This window comes from Bombus terrestris, chromosome 4 (genome assembly GCF_910591885.1).
Source record: "Bombus terrestris chromosome 4, iyBomTerr1.2, whole genome shotgun sequence".
In the NCBI taxonomy this organism is placed as follows: Eukaryota; Metazoa; Arthropoda; class Insecta; order Hymenoptera; family Apidae; genus Bombus; species Bombus terrestris.
In genome coordinates this window covers 17,417,045-17,438,596 of record NC_063272.1, presented here as the reverse complement: position 1 = coordinate 17,438,596, position 21,552 = coordinate 17,417,045, and the positions used below count along the sequence as shown (strand labels likewise).

The 21,552-nt window shown below is 29.4% G+C and overlaps 2 protein-coding genes across 3 annotated transcripts; one reads left to right on the top strand and one right to left on the bottom strand.

The window, feature by feature from the left end:
* Nucleotides 1-123: 123 nt before the first annotated feature.
* LOC105667206 lies at nucleotides 124-4,632 on the top strand. Its single transcript, XM_012321345.3, has 7 exons — nucleotides 124-236; nucleotides 343-443; nucleotides 799-1,249; nucleotides 2,094-2,882; nucleotides 3,233-3,670; nucleotides 3,737-3,799; nucleotides 3,879-4,632. The coding sequence occupies exons 3-7, from the start codon at nucleotides 799-801 to the stop codon at nucleotides 4,310-4,312; spliced, it is 2,175 nt and encodes a 724-aa protein (XP_012176735.3). The 5' UTR covers nucleotides 124-236; nucleotides 343-443; the 3' UTR covers nucleotides 4,313-4,632.
* LOC100651278 (sialin) lies at nucleotides 4,394-20,286 on the bottom strand. 2 transcript variants are annotated; one of them, XM_048405111.1, is made up of 12 exons: nucleotides 19,875-20,286; nucleotides 18,485-18,632; nucleotides 18,296-18,394; nucleotides 10,477-10,679; nucleotides 8,972-9,102; nucleotides 8,742-8,847; nucleotides 8,023-8,107; nucleotides 7,732-7,952; nucleotides 7,474-7,620; nucleotides 7,266-7,398; nucleotides 6,931-7,172; nucleotides 4,394-6,793 (listed from the first exon to the last, which is right to left on the bottom strand). In XM_048405111.1, the coding sequence occupies exons 3-12, from the start codon at nucleotides 18,318-18,320 to the stop codon at nucleotides 6,566-6,568; spliced, it is 1,521 nt and encodes a 506-aa protein (XP_048261068.1). In that variant the 5' UTR covers nucleotides 18,321-18,394; nucleotides 18,485-18,632; nucleotides 19,875-20,286; the 3' UTR covers nucleotides 4,394-6,565. The 2 variants fall into 2 exon arrangements, with proteins under 2 accessions (XP_048261068.1, XP_048261069.1); XM_048405112.1 differs by having other exon boundaries at nucleotides 18,296-18,632; nucleotides 19,955-20,286.
* Between the last annotated feature and the right edge of the window lie 1,266 nt (nucleotides 20,287-21,552).

The following is a 21,552-nucleotide window of genomic DNA, read 5'->3' as shown; positions in this document are numbered from 1 at the left end:
TTCTTACATAGACTAAGGATAAACGCAAAAGAACATCTTAAACCTATCGATTAAATCTATCGATTGTATCTAGAACTATATTCTAGTTACTATTTATTGTAACTAGCGAATCTGCATATGGATAGCGAGCGCGAACTCACATTGTCGTTTTCGATAAAATGACATCCTTTTTCTTTCAAATTAAGTTTTCTATTATCACTGTGTATGTATCCTATACATATCGTATACTATCTCAGGTTGAGTATCATTGTTTTTTTGACATATCACAGAATCTGTATAACCTTTTAATATGCAAAATTCCAATAACAAAATTTTAAAATAACTTATTTAACCCTCGGATAGTTTTTATTGGAACTCTGAGATGACATCTCGGACTAATAAGTGTATTTGTTCGTTGACACCAAATTACATTGGAGATAATAGTAATTTAATTTCTTATCAGAGTAAGTACTGCACACTTGTAATACTTTTAGAAATATCCACTATTACATTTCTTCGTAAATTTAATTTCACATAATTTTCGTAATTCATTTCTTAACTAAGTGTCTAAATTGTCAATAAAATTAACGTAAAATATTCTATTCTAACTATTTTCGACTTAATCGTACTTTTGAGAAGAATATGAAAGAGTCACTGTTAATGTGCATAAAAGATTTGTCTTTTTTGTTAACGCGATAGAAAAATCGAGCCATAGAAATTCCCAAACATTCGCAAGATTAAGTACGTAAAAACACCTATTTTTTTCTTGAAATTTTATCAACTAGATGATCGATATCTTTTCGTATTCTCATATATTAGATGACTTCGGAAGATGATGTTTGGGCTCAAACTCTTATCACGGTAACCCCAGAAGACGATGCGACGTTAAGGGAAATTTTGGATACAGCGACCGTGTCGTCAACACCGGACAAACACTTAGTCCTTGATCCTGATAATATTGTATATAGACGATCGTTTACTCGCAAACAATTTGTAGATTCTAAGAAAACGAAAGACGAAGAGCCAGGAGAACCAGAAGAATCAGAAGAAGTAGAACAACCAGAAGAATCAGAAGAGGTAGAACAACCAGAAGAACCAGAAGAACCAAAGGTCCAAATTGAACAGAGGTCGAAAGAGGATGCGGAAAGCCAAACGTATCTACAAGGAATACCAGTTGTGCATATTTCTATCGAATATCGGGACGAAGCCTCGCAAACGATATACATGAGCACGCCATGTCCACCTTTAAAATACTTTAAGGATATTATGAGTATGTCTCACTGCTCTCTATTATTATTCGTTTGACACTTTTTTGATAGCTTGAATACCGTAAAAACAACAAATTTCAGTATTTAATTTCAAAAGACGAAGATGATCTTTATTTTAATTTTACAGGAAAATTTGTATCTTCCAGTAATTTCTTCTCGCTACTTGAAAAATTACGTCATTATTATCGTGATTAATCTTATTAGATACCACAAGGTATTCGAAGCGAATGAAATTAATTATCTAAAAGAGTTAGATCATATTTATAAGATACGATTACTAAATTCTTCTCTTCGTGCGTTCATCAACAGCAAGAAGGTATTAAGGTGCTGTTTAATTTTAATGAAAAACCTAGGGATAGGCTCTTTTCTTATATACAACTTTTTCTTATATATTCGGATAAAAAAGTAAATTAGAAACGTGTCATTGCTCCATTGAAGCTTAACAATGTACAAGGTGTTTAAATTTAATCAACCCACGCAACTATTTCCTAAACTATACATTATTCGAGAAAGTGTTTCGAATAAAACTTACTTTGTTTCAAGGGGCGCATCTTGTGCTCCTCCCCAAAACGCTCCACCTAGGCAAATCCGGTAGTCGTCATAAGACGTCTCTCTTGAAATAGAACAAGTTACACTTTTTCGAATGACGTATGGTCTAGCAGATATTTGTGTGAGTCGAGTAAAATATAACACCCTGTATATTTAATCTATTTACTATTCGCGCAAAGTAATTGGAATAATTATGATACTATTCATCACGGGGGGGAAATATCTTTATGTACGCATTAAACAAAGAGATGAACATTTTCCCAATTCTAACTGTTAAGAGACATTTCGTGTATGTAGCGTCAATGAAGGAAGGTCCCATGCCTGAATTGAAGAGAAGCAATGTGGCAGCAACTATTCTTAGCTTCCATCCCGAAACACCGCATGATCTTGTGATGGAACAACTGTCCATGGACGTCACAGATGAAGAACGCGAAATGTTCGAGTCCAAAGTTAGCGCCGAAGAAGAAACAGAAGTGGAAATTACTGAGATTTTGAATTTTCTACTAGCGCGTGCATTTTGGATAGACGATCCGACGAGTCAAGCACAAGCCGAGACGTCTGATAAAGCGACGCAAACTTATATCAAATATAACAATCGAACGAAAATCTTCGTTATAGATAGTCAAGTACAGACTGGTTTGAGTTGCGAACCGAAACAATCTAACACGATGCTTTTAACGGATTATTGGGAAACGAAAAAAATGATTTCGAGTTACTTAGACGATTGTATTTCCAAAGGACTCGACGTTAGGATCGTAATAGACGATATAATAGATGAAATTGTAGACAAGTGTGCCGGAAGGATTAGATATCCCATGAAAGAACAAATTATACAAACCATAGCTACGTACAAGTTAGACGATGAGAAAGAGGAAGACGTGTTGAGAAAATTGAAACTCGATATGGTAGTGGACCCCCTAGAAGCATCAATTATCGTCATACCTTTGATGGACAATTTGTTGGAAATGGCTTGCAACGTTGTATCTGAAAATGCCATTCATGCCGTTAAAATCATTTTGAAGGGAATTCTTCAGCGAACGATGATTATTATCGTGAAACTTATGGAACTGCAGAAGCAAGCGCAGCGTTAGTATCAAACTTGGAACGTTTTATTATTAGACTGCAGATTTTTATGAAAATTAATATTTTTGAGAGCGTAATTAAGAAAGTAGATAGTCCTATTTTCCTATGTCCTAATACCAACGTAGGTAGACCCCCTAATATTTCTACTCATAGAACATACTGGTGAAGTTTGATCGTTAAAATTTGAAACACCCTCTATAAGGTCGTACAAAGATATCTTATATTGAAATAAGATAGACACGCTATTATCTGAACATCGATAGGTTTAAATTTAAAATATAAGAATACGCAAAATATTAAAAGCATTTATTTAACTCGATCGTGATTAATAACATTTCGACAATGCGTTTCAGATAAGTCGATAGATCAAATATTGGCTACAAGAAAGAAGAAAATTCTTGAGTCGATGACAAAGAAAGAAACGGAAACAATTTCTACGCAAACAAGTATAGCTGCAATTTCGGAAGTCAAGAAAATAAAAAAATCGAGGGAAGTTCTATGTTCTGTCTGTAGAAGACAATCGATGTGCCAATGGTGTTTGAATGATCAAGAAGTAGAAAGTGTTCCAAAAGAGGAAACTAAGATACTTCGTACACAAGATATATTGCTGGCGTATAAACCCTGCTATATCGTGACTAAAATGACTGAAAAAAATGAAGATCTCCAACCACCTTGTCCTTCAGAAACAAAGCTCAAACCTCCCCTACAACTTCCCTCGAGAGGTTCATGCGGAGAATCTCGTCGTACAATCTGCGTATTCTTACCAGGTGACAAAGAGATTAGACCTCAAGGTAAATATTACAATATTTCGTACAAAATATGCGTTTATTTGCATTTATATATTTATTATCATTTAGAATCTGTTAATGAATGGTCTTATGTAACGGACGCTACGATGATGAAAGCATGTTCAATAAAAGGTAAAACTATCATAATTTTATTTTACTTATTTTAATCTGCCTTCTTAAGACTGACTATATATTACGTTATACTTTGCAGAATCTGTGAGTAGCTCAAGTCAGACAATTGTAACTTTGCTAGATCAACCAATTTGCCCGCCTTCTTCCAGCAATCATAGTACATTAACTTCCGAAGCAGCAAACGCCTTACAAATATTAAAAAATACATTTTGTACCCAAGAAAACTATATTACTTCCTCGCAACAGACTTTGAAAAATTATTCGTTTACGAAGAATGAAGACGCGTGTACTAAATCAAATTGCAATGCATGTTTAAGTATAAATAACATAAGTAATAAAATGACCGGACAAAAAGTCTCTTGCACGCAACAAACCTATAAAACTTTCTCAAAGTTACATCTGCCCAATACGAATACTTACATCAACCACATCCCTTCACGCGTTCCTATCAAATCACATGGAGACGGTTTAAAAATTATTCCTATATATCTCTCTCAAGACACTCATACCTGATAATTGCAACAATTAACATAATAATTACTGCATATTTCCATGATAACAATTAAATGTATATACATACGTTACAATAATTAATACACTTTTAGAACGTTTATTTGACAAAAATAAATGCTCATACACTATTATTAAAGTATCCTCAGGGCAAGCTATGCACATCACAATGCAACTATATACATATGATATAATACGTTTAGTAATTGCATGATATTGTAACATAAACCTAACATGAAGATAATTATACAAATTACGTATAGCTATATCTTGTATATGATTTTTAAATTAATTATAATGAAATACACACATGTGTAAAAAGATCTATTTCTATAATTTTCCATATCGCACATTGTAGATTATATATAAATTAAATATTATATAAATATATTATATTGTTCATGCTACGTTTTTTTGTATAAAGTCAAGTCATATATACTTCTGTATATTGATATTGGGAGTTCCCATGGTGCTAACATATTCATTCTTTTATTTACAACTGTACATTTTATATTTGTGGTTTTATAAACAATATTTATAATGTGTGTGTTATAAACGCTTGGGAACAGTGCTGAATACAAGGCTAAGAAAGTGAATGAGAGAAGCAGGATCTTGAGAGAGAATCAAGCGGCTTTTCCAACGAAAACAGGAACGAGGGATCATACCTTCGTACTCAACGCGTTGATAAACAATAAACTGAAGAGGAAAAAGATGTGCATAAGATGAGATAAGCATTTATACATAAGAAGAACATTTATATATAAAAGAACGATAAATATAGTCAACCCGTAGTAGGGTCTAATGGAAGAGTCTTTAACGTCAAGTTTAATCTATTTATAAATGATCGATAGAAGAGAAAACATCGACGAGAAACGGGAAAAGAATAATACAGTTGGTACGATAAAGCCGAGAAGAGTAGACGAAGAGAAATCAGAGATGTTAAAAGATCTCAATGTTAAGGTCTGCGAATATATCGATGATGTATGAAAAAGAGGTACAGGAAGCGGCGGATAGATGGGGAGGACGACCAACCGAATAGGATCAATGTGAATGATATTAAGTTCACAAACAAGTAAATATATAAATGGTTTAGGAATAATATATAGTATACGTGACATAACAAGTTGTACGTTAGTATTAATAAAATTTCATTCATGCAATGCATTCAAAACGCTGGAAGTAGTATTAAGATTATGATACTATTGTATTCATGATAAGTACATACTATGACTTACATTGAAACTAATTCGATTTGGCACGAAATTAAGAAATGTAGTCGAGTATTTCTTATGTTTTAATAGATAGTCTAGACGATGTTTGAATATTCTACTAATGTAAAAAATCCAAAATTTTTAACTATTTCTGTATTTAAAATGACATCACTTTTGAGATAATTAGGATATAAAATTATTTGCTGTACACTCAGGACAGAGAGCTTTGTACTTTTCATATATCATTAATTCGTTACAATAAGTTAAAGACGCAATGTTGAAACAGCAAAGTCAAATAATCGCTAGTTAGTCATTTTTTTCTAAGGAATTAGCCATATGAGACAAGCGAGAATATCTTCTGGCAAAACAACTCATGAGGAACGCATGGCATCTATCCTTAGAAGCTCCGAATCGTACGAATATTTGAACAATTAGCCATTTTCCTTGCTACAAGTGACTGCAAGTACTTAGTCCTTAATATTTTTAACTAATAATTTATCTCAATTTCGGAAGAATCAACTCCTAACTAATTACAGTAGAAATTCTTTAAAGGTATTCATGTAAATATATAATGTTCCAGAAAATATTAGCATCGCTAATATGTTACAAAAATTTGTAATATAAATTGACGATATCATATATAAGTAGATAATGCTATATAAATTTTTCACATACATATATATGCATATGAATCACACTAAATTGTATAGTTTTAATACGCTTATTTTTAAGATTTATATTATAAGCATTTATTTGGCCAAGTATGCATACTTTCAATGTATCATTAGAGCATTGAAGGAATAATCGAGTATTTTACAAAAAGTTAGTAATAATACAATAAAAAATGATTAAAAGAGAGATCGACAAATTGACAAGCAAATGACAGCGTATTGATTATTAATAATTGCTGACTTATCCTTTTCAGAAAACGTAATATTCGTACTGCTTATGAAATGATCAGATATATTAATGCAGTTTATGTTGTATTAAATAAATTAATAAAAATGAATATAGTATTATCTTCTTTAAAGATACAATTTTTTAATTATAATGATGCTTTATATTCATTGTCTTCTTCTTCTTCCATACGTGATTCTTTAGTCGGTATGTCAGTCATTCGTGTTTCTTCATCAGGAATCGTCTCTACTTTCTGCTGACTTAAATCATTCCATGGTTGAATTTCCGCTGAACCAAATAACCAAAAGAGTATTGTCGCAGATGTAAAAACAGCTGATGAAATCCAGAACATAACACGCCATTCTTCTACTCCATTCTATTAAAAAGAAATAGTAAATAAAAAATTTTATATTTAGAATTTAGATTTAAATTTGGACATTTTCTTAATTGTTCAAATATAACTTGTTCGACTATAATGAAGTATTAAAAATTGTATACTTGATTAATCCATACCCTTTCATTTGTTAAAACGCCAATAACTGGTGGAATAATAAATCCAGCAAAGCTACCAAAAGTGTTCATAATACCATATAAAGAACCAGCAAAATTCGGTGCAAGATCTTGATGATTTTGTAAACTGGTCTGACATGCAGCTCCATTAAAAGTTAGTGCTACTATTAACATAACGATTGCAGTTACTGCATCACAACCAACGTACGTCATTATAATCAAAGCAAACGCAGGACCCATATGTGCTATTAAACAAGAAATTTTATTTATTTATCGTTATTAAATAAAATTTATCAAACCAATTTCCATTTAAATTTACTTACAGAAAATTTACTTACAGAAAATCATAAATATTTTTCTAATCCATTTTAAAGTAAGAATATTTTTTTTTCGAACATAATCACCAGCTGCAGCAAACAGTACACCAGCGCCAAGTCTTGCTATGTAAGGTAATCCTGTAATTGATCCTCCCTAGATATAATTAAATTAACTTTAGTTTAGGTTATATAAAATCATTTTAAACAATAAATAAACAAGACAGTATACCGATTTCATATTAAAACCAAGAACTTCCAATGTATACTTTGGTCCGTTTGTAGCGATGAAGTATATACCCCACATGTTTGCAAAATGAGCCCATAACAGAACTATGAACGGTACTGATGTAGCAACAGCTCTCACTGGTAATTTTACCTATAGTTCGACATTAATATTTAATTATATATATATATAATTAAATGTATATAGCACAAAAATATATATGTATATAATAACTTAATTTAAAATTTTTGAATTTATACTTACTTTCTGTTTAGAGACAGAAGTACCTATTTGTTCTTTGATGTGAGCTTTTTCACTTTCTGTGATATTTGGATGAAGATCAGGGGTATCATATATAAGAAGAACCCATAAAGCATAAAAAATCAATATAAGAACACTCGTAACATAATATGCAGCTTTCCAACCAAAAGCACTAATTATTTGGCCACATAATGTAAACGTGACTACAGTTCCAAAAGGTCCACCTAAAAAACGATATCTCGTATTATATTATGTTGGATTTATTAATTTCATATTTAATTTTTATGTAAATACCTTGCATCGTCCATACAAATATACCCTTCTCGCTAGGAGGAACCCATCTTGCAATCATTGCATGAAGAGCAGGATAAACAGCTGCCTATGAATTTAGTTTAATAGTAAAAATTTATCTTGATTATATTATTGCACGTGATTAATAATAATAAACACACAATGAAATCCTTTATGATCAGCTGAATATACAAAGGATTTATCACCTAAAATATCTTTGCTACAATTAAAATTTCATAAAAAATGTTTTCTACAAAAATTCCATAGTTTTATAGAAACCAGTGTATATTAAACGTAGCTCTAATCGGTTAGTAGAGTTAATAAGATGTAAACTTTTTTTTTTTTTTTGATAGGAAGCTGTCTAGACTGAATCATCTAATAATAGCCAGTCTTCAGTCGTCAAAGCTCGTATGAACAAAATTTTCTGTCTAGTTTAGATCTCTAAATTATTGATATATCCATTACTCGTACAACACAAAGCCGTTTTATTTACGTAACATTTAGGTAATGAATAGACGTTCACAAGACGTCGATAATCGTACTGTTTTGTATTGTAGCAGACTTTTCAAAAATATAACTCGACGCCTTAAAAGCGTCTTTAAGATGTCCAAGTCTAAAAATTTTATGTACGCTTCTATAAAACTATCTTATTTAGTAAGAAATTTAATAAAAATAGAAAAACAGTAATTTATAAATGATAAATAATTTAGTGAGTGACTTACTCCAAAGAAGCCCATCAAAAAACGAAGTGCAAACACTAAACCATAATGTATACCAGAAGCCCAAGGCATCAAAAGGTTTAGTACTGCAGGTATTAGCGTTGCAAATCTATATTAAAAGGTTATACAAGAAATAGGTAAAATACATGTAAAGAATTATAAAATGTATTGCGAAATAATAAAATATACATACATATATCGTAAATATATATATAATTGGAAACTATACTTACGCTACTACTTTCGAACCTCCATATCTTTCAGCTAAAAGACCAGCAGGTACACTTGCCGGGATAACTCCGTAAAAATAGCCAGAAAGTAAAAGACCTTGTATATGCTGATTCCACTCAAATCGTTCGCCATACTGTAAGATGAAAATGTGGTAATGATCTAATGGATAGCAAATAACAAACAATTTAATGAAATTACCGTTATATTCTTATTTTACAAAATTCTGATTAGTAGTTAGTAATTCTAAACAGAAGTATTACACTAAACAAAAATACACATATTAAACATAATTAATCCTAAAACTAATAGTTTGTAACAACAGAAAGAATTTTCCATAAATGCAATCCATTATGCTTTACACTTTACATCATTACGCTATCCATGATATCTTTCCCTTTTTACGTATTTCCTACTAGTGCGATTCGTTCATTTACATCCAATCAACATAACATGAAAAACATTTAGGACCAAACATAGTTAATCTCTTTGTTTTATCGTTCAACATTAGATTCTTTTCTCCGTTATTTTAGCACCCTGTGTCTTAGAATTCGATGATCTTTTGTATTTTTGTTGAACTATGCATAGAAAATTTCATATTTTTGGCGTGAAGGCATTTGTGCGTCGACATTTACGTAAAGTGCGAGTACTTTCTAAAACTAAACCTAACTACTTGAATTTCTTTAAAAAATTAGAAGAATTAGTTTATTAAACGATGCGTGAAAAAGATTTTGAAAAGATTGTGGTTGATCGGAATCGCGAAAAAGACGGTAAAGGTCATCTTTTACAACTTTTTTATCCGAGCCTGTAATAAAAATTTAAACAATACAATTTATATCAGCTATATATACGTATATATCCTGAAAGTTTTATCGGGATCGGCTAACATTACTATGAGTTGCGAACAGTTAAAAATGTACATCTTTCAATGGTTGTTGCTTGTTTTTGCCTCAAGCGATTTCCACATTTTTAGCATATATATAATAACTGTAATAAATCTACAAAGTTAATCAATTCCTTTGAAAATTGCGCATATGTAAAATGATCGATATTCATTCTTTAAATTTTTATAAGCAGTCAACACTTTGATAAAATATAATTAATTGGTTATAAAGATGTTACTGCATATGACTCAAGAAAGCAGTATGTAATAGTAATGTTTACCAAACACATCCATAAAAAAAAATGTATCTAATTGTTTGTGTAAACAAAACAATCGCTGACGGGTGCATAGATAAGATTAAATTTTCCATGCTTTTAATGTTGATAACAAAAAAAGAGCTGCACAAGATATATTCAATAAATCTAAAACGTCTTTAAGTTTAGTTTACTTGACGATGAAACAGAAAAGATGATTTTGCTTATATCTGAATCTTTGGTAATAACGTACTATGTATATCATGTGCTTTTCGTATAAAATAATTTGTCATACAATGCACAATATAAAAACTGTTCTGGCTATGGAATATGCTAAATATTTTGTTGTATGTGTAATTAAAAAAATACTTACGTCTGGAAGTATAGTAGGTTTATAAGTACTATTACTGCTATTAGTGACGATGGGAGCAGAACATGCTGGACCACTTGTTCCACTTTTGCTAGTTGCATTTACCATAGCAACAATGGTAATGGACAAATTTGTACGAATCATGTATGAAAACATACAAGCTAAAAACATCATCGCACCTAAAATCGCCCTCCTCGGTATTCTGTCTGAAATATATGTACATACATATATTTTGTTTGATAAAAACATCAAAGTTAGAAAATTGTATCTACGATTTAAATGTTATGTTTAAGAATCAAAGGAACATGGATATTCTAGTTAATATTTAACAAGTTTTAACATTGTACCAGCTATAATGCAATTTCTATTTAGGCTGCTTAGTATTTTAAATATATAATATATAGATAACTATATAGAGTGGATTAGAGGGAAGGTAGATATATAAGAAGCGAAATAGGTAAAAGAGATGTAAAAGCTCGTCCAAAGGCACGGATTAAGTAATAATAAATAAATAATAATATAGATATCTATATTATTATCGATTGGTGCGTAATTGAGATATACAGAATGTTCCATATAACTTGAGCACCTTAAATATCTCATTTATCATCAATGATAAAGAAAAACGTCAGAAGAAAACAATGATGACAGACACGACATTTTTTAAGGTCGTATTTTTTCTAGATTTTACGCTTATCGATGTTTCTTTCTTTAAATAGAACTATATGTATGCTTTTATCATTACAGCGTTATAGCTCAGATTAAGACCAATCCAGTGACCTATACTACCACGTTCTCGCGTGATCTTGATTCTCAATTCTTGATGTTCAACACGATCTTCATTTCTCAATGGAAATCTACATATGGGCTCTGGAAAGTTTGTTTCCAGAAAGTAAAAAGTCTCTCCGTTTTTCATTCGATTGATATGCAGATGTCTATCTGAGCTTAGAAAGAGGTAGCAGGTCGTAGAATTATCATCAGAAAAGGCAGAAGAATATGTAAGAAGTTTCTACTCAAAGTCTGGCTGAGCAACGTGTACAATATGCGATCTTGCAGTATCATGTAAATAGGAACAGGGATCTCTTCGTTATTCTGGTTCATCAATATCACTGGCTGTTTTCTTATGAAGACTGTGACTACAGTAAGTGATGCAAGTACGTAAAATATCCGCGGCAATAACTTTAGTAATAATTCATCATATACGTTATCTTGTCACGCCTAAACGGTCATTACATTGTCGACAATTCACAACTAGAAAATATTGGAGATGTTTTTTCATTTCCAAAGTTATAACGTACGTATATAAAGACGATATTTATAAGCTGGTTTCCCTTGAGAGAAACTATGAATGTTACTACTTTGACGAATAAAACGTTTTCCTTCAGTAAGCAACGCGAGAGGTTCATCAGTCTCTTGGTAATATACGCCGACAAACATGACGAGAGTCACGTAGTTCTTTGAAGTATTATATAAAAACAAGGATAAAACCTGATGCGAAATCAGAGAGACGCTAGAATGGAATTACATACTAATGTGCAAACAAACTTGATATTAATGAGGAAACAGCCGAGGAATGAAACTTTTGCAAAGAAAGAGACATTGTGAAATATCGAGATATCAACAAGATGAAATAAAGAAAATTTCGAAATGAATTCAGTTCGTAGTTAAGGAGTTGGTCAGAGGTTATAAAATACAGTGATAAATTCGGCACGAATTGGAAAAGTGCCAAGAAGGTTAGAAACATGCGAATATAAAAACCAGGCAGCTATAAGAATCCGACGAACTTGAATCAACAATCAGGTTTTAGGGTCGTGGACGAACCTCGCGTAAAATCATCATCGGTAATTTTCGAAAGAACTTGATGCGGAATCAAAGCGTATCGCAAGGATAGTTAGGTTTCGCAATCCTAAGAAGTTGATTAAAACTCAAGTAGTTTCAGCTTTAATCTCCTTTCTATTGCGTCAAATTCGAATGAATATTAATAAAATGACGAGTCTTTGAAATTTGACAATTTTTCAGTAGTATTCTAGTAACGCGATAAATTTCTTCAGTAGCGTACGTTCTTTAAGGTCGTAGTTGAGTCATATCTCTGTTTCTAATTGCCATTCAATTGATTGGTGTCAAGCTCTCATCGTTGCTCGAGGTATAAACAAGAGCGATTTTTAAAAGCGACAAGAAAATATTGTTCGCATATAGCAAGATAGTACAGGAGGAAACTCTGTCATCAAAAGATAAGAGGTTAATCCTACGTATCAGCAAATTCCAGTCATAATAAGAAACAAATTATCGAATAACCTGAAGTTTAGAATCCTATTCCATTTTTTATACGCATTTGTAGCTTCCAATATTTTTTTTTTTTTTTTTTTATAGTGCTTGACATCTAAAAATGCAAGAAGATAAAAATGAATATCGAAGATCAAATATTTCTGGAGATATTCTTGAAGGAGAATTCTTTCTTGGAAGGAGATTTCTTGCAAGTCTTCTCTTATTTCTTATAGGAGTTTGGAAGTGTTTTAAGAAATAGAATCAAATTTTTATTTGTATTTACGTACAATACACGACAAATATAAATATGCACATGCTAAATTTCCAGAGAAAAGAAGAAGTAACTGCATCGAAAAAAAAAAAATGCTGCATTTTAGACAACACATTATACGAGAATTCCTAAAATACTATAATCTGGAAAACCTTTGGTAATTAATAATCTATTTATATAAAAAAATATATTTATAAAATACCTTATAAGTGTATATTACGGAAGTAGGGAAAGTTTCTACATAAAAGGAAATATGTACCGTTTACTAATCGGAAATAGGAAATTGCCACGGTTTCTTGCAATTCGTTAAGTTAATTTCATCGCGATTAAAACAAGTAATTAAATCATCTATTTCGAGTGGAACACCATGTGTAATGATATTAATAACTTCCATGTACATGTACGAAGTATTTCGCTCATCCTTGTTCGCTTACATACTTTCGCTATTTTGGCAACACGAAGGAGCGTTACGAAGAATAAATTATTTGGTTTTATATAAGATGTATTGCGACAAAAAAGTTTGCCATTCAACATCATTCCTTTTCATAATTTGTTATCACTGAGATCCAAAATTAATTATAATACATTTACTTTCACGTCTAAGTGGAAGAAATGAATGGCATTAGTAATATAGTATACATAATTGTGTAAATATATTTATTTTAGAAGGTAGTGAAACGATTAAGTTTGTGATTACATCTTCATAACATGAAAAAGCGTACAAAGAAAATTTCAATGTATATGGATCATATTAAATTTGATATTTATTGAGAATGTGAAATAGTTATTTATTTATTGTTCAAAGATACGTGGAGATTAATAATAATCGTACACCTCTTAAATTACATATTTGTATACCGACATAAACTTCAAAACTACTTTTCCATCGTATAAAACGATTCTCGTTGTCTAAGATCATTTGAAGGCTGATATACTAATTACGCGCCGGTGATTATGAAAATGGCTTATGCTATTTATTTTTCGTTTCGAGATATTTAAAGCGTTCCGTTCGAAGCATGAACTGAATTCTACTTAACCACGCAACAATCGACTCAATCCAATGGTTCAATATCTATTACATTGCAAAGATGATTTTAGATTATTGTAATCTAAATAGACTTAGGCCACTTTCAGGATCACCGGCACATACCTAATATAGATTTTGTCTTCTTTATAAATGCCAATAATATGATAATAAAATAACGTTATTGTTAACGCATTTCGATAATTGCACAAATTTGAAAAAGATAACCTTGGAGGTAAAAATGTTCTATCGCGATATTATTCGAGCAAAATCAAACAACTTCTTCCTGTAGATGTTCTTATGCTGCCAGAAATAACGAAAATGCGAAGGTCAACAATAATAATAAATAACAGATGAAACAAAAATATCAATTTGTTTATTACGTAAAAAGACAACGGTATGTTATAGCATTTGATAAAAGTCTTAAGTTACGTATGTATATATTTATGTATATATGTATATACAATAATACACAACGATTATTTTTAAAGTACGTTTTCCATGTCCATGCACAGGGTGTCTAAGTATACATCTGTGAGCCTAAGTAAATATCTATAGCGTTGATTCTAGACGTTAAAGCAATGAAAAAGATTCATATAAACAAATTAAAGCTACCATAGATCGATAAATAATTTTTTGTTTCACTCGCTCTGGGCCAAATAAATGAAATTTTAATAATAATCAGTAATGGTGGAAATTCTATCGTCATTGTTTCTTTAAAAAAAGAGAGAAACACAAAGAATGAATGAAGTAGAAGAAAAGTCCGTCAGCTGAGTCATTGATCTACGCAACTGTCAGTATATGTACATATCTCTAACGTAAAACTAAATTGATTATGACTTGAAAAATAATATATATGTGCACGAATATTCATTGTCTCGATGTGTAGAATCGATCCTATAACTAACTTCCACATACTTTTGGACACTCTGTACATTGTGAAATTATTAAAACATGACAAATACGGTGCAATTATCGATGCATAACGTTGTTCATTGACGACAACCGTATTTGTATGATTCATAGTTTGGATAAATTCTCAACTAGTCATTTACATATTTTATTTAACATTATTTACGATCATAAATAATGCAATAAAAGCATCAAAACGAATTTCAAGATATAGTAATAGTAACTTAAACAACAATAACATACATGTTGCAACTTACTAGCAGAATTTGAGATATGTTATCAAAGTTTATGTTCTCAGTATGTATACATAATTACTTATCTATGTATGTAACTGCCTTTATTTTCTTTTTCTTATCTTTATAGTTTGGCTTTATTTTCATAGATATATTCAAAAATGTCGTCAATACTATATGCATTTATGCATACCGTATGTAAATTTCAATTAGGTTCGGTTAAGTTTGAGTACAATTCATACCAAATTTCATATTATATAATCATTAACAGAAATTAGAAATATTTTAGCCACGATAGAAAGATCTGCAATTACATATTCGATTATCAAAGTATGAAGCTATGTATAGAGTTGTTTACGAGTACATATACCCTAGAGTATTTGCTTTCTTTGCATTGAACACGTTCTATATTTTGGGTGTACGCATTAGTGTCCGCACTAACGTAATTTATTCTATGATCGACTGAGTTCTTTATTTAAATTATTATAAAATTTCCAACAATTGGAAATTCTATTATTTATCGGGTGATATTGCGTTTGATTTACTTGCATATGGCTTAAAGCAACGTTATAGACGTTCTATTAAGAAATGATTCAACAAACAAATATTTACTCAAATGTTCGATACCCGTTCTACCGAAAATTTATGCTTCCATAATAACTCGTCTTATGTTATATCTTCGTTTTTCCACACCTGACACAAAGCTAACCCAAATCTACCTCAAACATATCTCAATCTTATTTAAATCTCACAAGTATGATATATGCTATTCAAAATATATCCTTGCATACGTGTACGTATCTGTGAAATTAAAGTTGAATCACGTACAGATGTATAATCCTAATGACATATCTCAGGGTAATATCGATGAAAATCTATCTATGAATTAGTAACGCTTAGATTTAAATTATATCAAGACAACAGGTACCGCAATTATTTTCAATTTCACGATGGCGAAACTAATTTAAGAAGTAAAAAAATTAATTTGTTTAATTAGATTATTAAAATGTTAATTGTTATAACACTTCTGATACTTTCAAGAACAAAGTTTCTCTTAAATAATTTAATTTATAAAATTTATAAGTATACATATCAATAGCATTAAAAATATATGAGTTGAAAGGTAAAGACAGTATTTGTGAACAAATCCCATGTATAAAAGGAAATTATTGATTCGCGATAAAACTATAACTCTGCACATAGAAAATAATGGACAATGCATTATTTGCGATACGTGTTACACTATTAACGTTTAACTTCCTGGTTGGTATGTATTACCACCGAAACACACAAATATTTTACACCTTACGTTAACAAGTTACGTTAACGTCTCGAAAAGTAACTAAACAACGATGTAAATTCAGATAAATTTCTAGAGATTAAAGACACTTAAATAGACAGATAAATTTCTAGAGATTAAAGACACTTAAATAGTTATGGCTATAAGTCGATTGTTGTCGATCAGTTTATGTTCCACTCTGTGTTTGAAAGAAATATTATATATACATATATATACAACTAAAATACGTGCGTGCTTTAATCTCTTGTAATATTTGTATTTGAGGCATATATTTACAAAGGATCTCATCATATCATATACAGAAAAAAAATATGCGTAACAATGACACCGGTAAATTACTTATGAAAGATGAAAATTTCATTTAATAAAATACAAAATACGATCAGTTTCCCTGCATAAGAACAATGTTATCATTAACACTTGTTTAGTTCTCTGAACGGTAACAAATACATATTGTGCACATTGAATTCACTAAAATAGTATCTATTGCATAACATAATTGTTATATAATTATGTACGTACGTATGTATCTATATTGTTCCAAATTAACCGACTGTAACAATCGATGTATGACAAATTTATAATTAATGATTTATTTTGATACAGAAATATCATACTTTCAGATTACATATTCTTATTTGAGCAAGAGAAAGAATTTAAGAATTTTGTTCGGAATTAAGTGAAGTAATCAAAGATAAGATAAAAAATAATAATAATTATTATTTTAAATAAGGAATAAAATAATAAAAGATTAATAAAAAGCCGGTACTTTCTTTCTCGAAAAAATATAATTTCGTACGTCCAAATTTAATTTTTCCTAAAAGTGCCTTTAGCACGGTATATGCTTTTACATGTCAGTGTAAGAGTTAAGAAATCTATTTTCTAACAATATTACGTAGTTAATTATTATTTAATAACATTATTTTCAGTGTTTATTTTACAGTCTAATTATTATTCTATGAATTGTATTTTCACATTATATTATATGCACAAAGAAGAAGCAAGATATAATAGTGATCATAATAGTGACCTTTTTTAAATACAAACAGAAAGTTTATACACACGCATATATAATATTTGGTTATACACAGAGTGTTCACGTTCACGTTACTAGTTCTCGGCGTTCTTCTATAAGTATGGGAAAAAATGCAAGAGGAAAAGAATGAATGATTCAAAGTGAATTACATATTCGCGATAATATATTTTTCGCGAGTGTAATAATGCATATGCATTTCACAGTAACATAGGCGAGGTAGTTTCAAGGATATTTTAAATTTAATTTCAATGTTGCAGAATTAATCACATGTAGGATAAAGAAAACATAAATAGGAAAGTACTGCGTTACATCTTTCCTTATTTTTCATGATACTCTACAAAATTAAAGTTAAAATATATTACTATAATACTAATTTAAACTAACCAGTTTTTGACCATGTTACACCGGTACTTTTTTTCGTAAAATGTTGAGAAGATTCAGTGTATGCAAAAAAATATATGTAAAAAAAAATATGTAGTTCACTTTGAATCGTTTATCTTTTTCCTTTCGTTTTTTCTTCATATTTATCGTTTATCGCTGCGAACTAATAGCCTGAGCACCCTGTATATAAACTTTATGTAATATGTATATATATACATATACAATTAATTGTTTATTATGTAAATACGAAGATAAATTGATTAATCTTATTGAAAAATCAATGAGAAATTAAATCGAGAAGGGAATAACAAGAAATACGAATAATAATTTGCAATGTACAAGACTGTGAAATTTTAAAATTTTTAGATTTTTAAGAATTTTAAAATTGCTAAGTACTTACCATTAACCTTCCGGAATAGACCCATTTTGTTTGTAGAATTGATCACTGATATATGAACGACAACTCGATGTTTTGAGTTATTTAAATTATAAACCGTATCTGTATTTGAAATTGACGGTTATTAATAATGCTTTTAATCACTATCAATAATTTTGTAATAACAGGCAAGAAATTTTCGCGTCAAGTTACTCTGGAGGATATCATCAGGATTTAATCAACTTTGTAAACTGTTGGTTTATTTGCATTACATCATGTTCACGCAAATGTCAGATATTAGTAATAGCGATTCTTTTTACTCTTCTTCTGGACTTCGAAATCATATATTTTCACGGAGATGCTGAAAAAAAAAAGAAATACCACTATCACCACATCTGAATTCTATATTTAATCATAATAGAATTACTCAGAGTTATGTAATATCACATATTATATGTAGAGAAACAAAGATTGCGAACAAACACAGAGGATATTTAAGTACGCCGCCAAATACGTATATCTGTATGTAATCTGATTAGCAAGATTGACATAGATAATCTACAATGTACATTTATTTTATCATTTTTATACTATTGATAAAGTGAATACCACTTGAATTCAGTGAATTATATGATATTAATGTTGTAATTGTATATATATATACATTTACATTAAATGTGTACTTTCAAGCATTTGATAAAGTTATTAAACTAAATATATAAGAAAGTGAAATATTTATTAGAAATTCATCGGATGTTATAATAGATTATATTATTGTATTATTTTCTACTGATCCCTTAAATGTAAGAATATTGCATGTTAATTAAAAAAGAAAGCTGAAAATGAAATTTAATAGCTTTAAAAGCTGAAATTAAAAACTAAAAAAAAAATTAAAACTCAATTTTAAACGAAATCTTATGAAATTACAAGTTCGTAAAAATTTTACTTTTTTATGTCACATAAGATTAACTAGTTATTTAAATTGGAATTCAAATTGTTTAATGTCACGAGTTATTATTTTCTAACATGTATTTTCCGATTGTTTTCTTAACTAATATATCTATCTAATCTAATTAATCCATCTTTATATTTTTATTTCGCACGATGTCACATAGTGCATTAGTCTAATAATTAAGACAGGCAGCATACGATTATCTGGATAATATATATATATATATATATATTATGTTCACATATTGTTCTGTTTCTGTATTGCATCATATTTATGTACTTTGTTGGAATAGGATTATGGGATTGTATGTACATTGTAGATATATTACATATTCCAAAAACATTGAATAATGTACGGATGGTGCAATAAATATAATTATAATTACAATATGCTAATAATTAAAAAAATTGTTAAATATTTCGAATTTTAAAACAAGTCAATATTACATGTTGATTAATTGATAAAAGTATAATTTTGTGTAAATATTGAATTAGAATTAAAGTAGAATATAACTTTTAACATTCTAGTATATTAAAATACATTAAAAAATTCATATTTTCATTATATCCTTAATATTCAATATATTCAAATAATAATAAAATTTAAATAAATACATTAACATTAAATAACGAAATAAATAATTGTACTTACAACTAGTGTAAATCACGAGTATCATTAACTTACATACATCACGCGTTTCATTTATTGCATGATGGCACAATGAGACTAACCTATTTCAGTCGTATCTTTTCTAAGATCGGAAAACGCACTATAATATCCCGCCAATTTGTCGATCAATATTCACAAAGCTATGTTACTCTTTGTCGATACGATTTTTCATGTTAAAATAAAAAATTGCTTTCCGTTTAATCTATTCCCATACACATATAATAAACCTTGTATAAAGAATTGTAATATTTATCTTACTAATATTATTAAATCACAATAAAACGCAACACTACACGCCGATTAAAGGAACTGTTACACATACGCCATGGCAAACGTGCTACGTGACTGAAAGCCAGTCAGTCACTCCCGTCGTCGTCACTAATTCTTACTGAACGGCGAGGCGCTACCTTTTTTTAGTCCCCAATTCGCGCTTCTTTTCTCCTACCACAGTCACCTGTTGAATGTATGTGTATGTATACTATATTCTCTGCATAGATGAATGAATTAGACATAATGGATAAGAATAACCATTTCCTGACTGAAATATCACGCTATTATCCTTCTATTTGTACGTATGAAATAGCTTTAATTAATATTAACATTGATAGATATTATTTTCATAAAATTATAAAACAAAAAATATAAAATTAATATCAATTATTTTAGCACGATATGTAATATCTGGTAATATCTACATATTTATTTTGGAATATTATTTTTATCAATTATAAGTAATCGCAACGAACCTTATTTGTACTTAGAAGAAATAAGTAAATGAAATTATACAAATTTTTTTAGTATAATTTGTAAGAAATTTAATTGAGTACGTGCATATTTAGTATATTTATGTAACACAGTTATTATTAAATATAAAGGATTATAGAAAAAGATACTACATTTAAAATTACAGAAAGTTATATAAAAATGAGTAAATCAATTTAAGAAAATAATTTATTAGGCTTTAACAACTTGCTTTTAATTTTTCCATATTCATGAATATTTTATAATTAGTTAAATCAACTTTTATATACACATATGTCAGCATAGCTCAGTTTATAATAACGTAGGATTTCTTTAAATACTAGGATTTGGGAAATAATTTTACTTAAGATTGTATTATTTTAATGTACGATCACATTGAATATAAATTATTTTGTAAACTGATTTATAAATCCACAAAAATTAAGATTAGATGATATTTTAATAATTTTAAAATATATGAAAGCAATAGGTAATATTTAATTTTAATAGTACAAAATACATGTAAAAATTTTAAGCTAATATAGAATATCTTATAAAAAAGAGTTAAATAATGATTGCAACACTAATATAACAAACCTTAAAAGGTTAAAATTTGTATTAAAAAGATATATTATAATTTTCAGGCTTTTATATAAAGAATTTAATTAAATTTATGTTTTAAATCATTAATTATTCATATTATTTTATTTCATGAAAATGTAGCAATATTTTAATTTGTCATCAAGACTAATATGTAAAATAGTTTTGCTTATAACAAGAGTAGTTTGATAATATGAAAAAAGGGGATATATATATATATTACCTAGGACTAATTATTTTAAACATCTAAATTATTGAATGACTATTGACATATTTAGTACATGAAGTTATATCTATGTCAATATATACAAATTATAAC

Coding starts and splice junctions, on each gene's coding strand:
- LOC105667206 (XM_012321345.3), top strand. CDS start 799: ATGACTTCGGAAGATGATGTTTGGGCTCAAACTCTTATCACGGTAACC. Junction 3,671..3,736: donor CAAAGAGATTAGACCTCAAG/GTAAATATTACA, acceptor ATTATCATTTAG/AATCTGTTAATGAATGGTCT. Junction 3,800..3,878: donor GAAAGCATGTTCAATAAAAG/GTAAAACTATCA, acceptor TATACTTTGCAG/AATCTGTGAGTAGCTCAAGT.
- LOC100651278 (XM_048405111.1), bottom strand. CDS start 18,320: ATGGGTCTATTCCGGAAGGTTAATG. Junction 8,848..8,971: donor GGAGGTTCGAAAGTAGTAGC/GTAAGTATAGTT, acceptor CTTTTAATATAG/ATTTGCAACGCTAATACCTG. Junction 7,621..7,731: donor CTTCTGTCTCTAAACAGAAA/GTAAGTATAAAT, acceptor GTCGAACTATAG/GTAAAATTACCAGTGAGAGC.